Genomic DNA, 1,944 nt, shown 5'->3' with positions numbered 1-1,944 from the left:
ACGGACACGGGAGAGGAGGGGGAGAGAGAGAAAGAGAGAAGACAAATGTGCTCCAGGTAAACTTACTTCAGCCTGAAGTCATCTGCAGCCAGCCTGGCATTGTCAATCTCCAAAATGACTCTGGAATTGTCAATAGTAGCTGCAAGGATCTGGCAATTAAGAAACACAGAAAAAGGTTCCTGTGAATAATGGTGAAATATCACAGCCCTGAGTACACAGCAGGTGGTTATTGAGGCTGTAAACCGTCAAAGAAGGTAGGAAAAAAAAGGCCTCTGTTGTGATGTCACTGGTTAAACATGCTTTTTGGATTGCAATGGCCATTTCAAATTGTTATGTTGCTCTTTGCTCACACTGTAACTCTTGCAGGAGAAAACCCCAAAACACTAAGCTCTTTTCCACATACCATATGCAAAGCAGAGAGCTGAGATACCTTTGTATAAAACAAATTAGAAACATAATTAGAAAAAAACCATTTGTACAACGCCTGATCTTATCTGTAGCCAGGAGAATTATTTCTTCAGCCTTTGAGGCCTACCTATCACATTCTTAACTATTTGATTACTGAATAAATATATTGATAATTCTAAACATATTTTGCCATGTTTTTCTTACTTTCAGTGCAATCATTTTAATTTCAACAAACATCACATGTTCAGGATAACATACTTGCTTTTTAAATTAGGAAAAAGCTACTCTTTTCTGCTAGGATGCTCATAACCAGAATGTATTTGGGTTTGGGCATGTCAATATTTATTTTGTAATTATTTTAGTTTATTTTAAAGAAATGGAATGTGCAGTTCCACAATTCTAATGCATTCTTATAACTCCTCTACATATGAATGTCATACCTTGTCTCGGAGATCTTCAATTATCTTGTAATAATTACTGTAGTCCCGGGCTGGGCTGGTGGGAGCTTGCTTCTGATACCAGTCTCGGATTTTAACTTCTAAATCTGAATTTGCCTCTTCCAGTGCTCGTACCTTGTCCAGGTATGAAGCCAGACGGTCATTCAGATTCTGCATAGTTATCTTTTCATTTCCAGAGAGAAGGCCATCACCACCACCAAAGCCACCACAAACTTCAAAACCTCCACCAAAGCCAGCTCCTCCACCAAAGCCAGCCCCTCCACCAAAGCCAGCTCCTCCACCAAAGCTAGCTCCTCCACCAAAGCTAGTGGCTGTACCACTGCCAAAGCCACCGTAGCCTCCTCCATATCCGCTACCGAAACCAGAACACAAGCCGCCACCGTATCCACCTCCTACAGAGGTGACATACCTAGCTGAAGAGATGGAGACACCCCTGCCACCAGATCCTCCATGTATACTTGGAGCTCGGCAGGTTCCTCCTGTTTGGATGGAGGAAAGGCGAGAGCTGCTGCTTCTACCACCCCCAAAGCCACCACCATAGGTAGAAGAAGAGCTCTGCAGGAAGGAAGTAGCCATAGCTGCAGCACAAGAAGGTGCTAATGTCAGTTATTCAGCTTGGAGTGAAAGAGGAAAGTATGTGTCTTCACTGCCCTGGTGCTTCTTTTATATCCTCAAGATAGGGTGTCAGGAGACAAACCCAACCTGCAGCCCTCCCTCCAAAAATTCTCCTCCCTAGAGGTGAGGCCAATTATGATGACATTCCTCACAAAGAGAGCTGGCTGTGCGTCTCAGGGGCTAGGGCTTGGGTTTTCTTTTTTAATTAAACAAAAGAGATGATTCAGATGAGTGTTTTTTCTTCAGGCTATAGTTCTGAAACTTGGAGTTTACTTCACTGACATTAAGAATGGAAAAACAAAGTGAGTTCAACCACACCCACTTACCCATTTACAGGAATCACCATGGTTGTTTTAAGAACATCAACTTTTTCTAAAAATGAAGTTTAAGTAAAATTCTCCTTTCATTGAAAAATGTGCAATCATCCATTCAGCTCACCTTTACTTCTTCTTTTCTATCCATA

General features: G+C 42.0%; 1 protein-coding gene across 1 annotated transcript in view; it reads right to left on the bottom strand.

The window, feature by feature from the left end:
* The window catches only part of LOC104132226 (keratin, type I cytoskeletal 15), a 5,474-nt gene extending 4,032 nt beyond the window's left edge, over positions 1-1,442 (bottom strand). The window contains exons 1-3 of the mRNA XM_035900911.1: positions 1,199-1,442; positions 849-1,138; positions 67-149 (exon numbers count right to left, since the gene is read on the bottom strand). Coding sequence (XP_035756804.1) covers positions 67-149; positions 849-1,138; positions 1,199-1,442 — 617 coding nt within the window. The remainder of the gene's footprint in view (positions 1-66; positions 150-848; positions 1,139-1,198) is intronic.
* Positions 1,443-1,944: the final 502 nt, after the last annotated feature.

This window comes from Egretta garzetta, unplaced genomic scaffold (genome assembly GCF_000687185.1).
Source record: "Egretta garzetta isolate BGI_Z169 unplaced genomic scaffold, ASM68718v1 scaffold618, whole genome shotgun sequence".
Classification (NCBI taxonomy): Eukaryota; Metazoa; Chordata; class Aves; order Pelecaniformes; family Ardeidae; genus Egretta; species Egretta garzetta.
The sequence above is the reverse complement of the archived record's forward strand: the minus strand, read 5'-3'. Positions and strand labels throughout refer to the sequence as shown.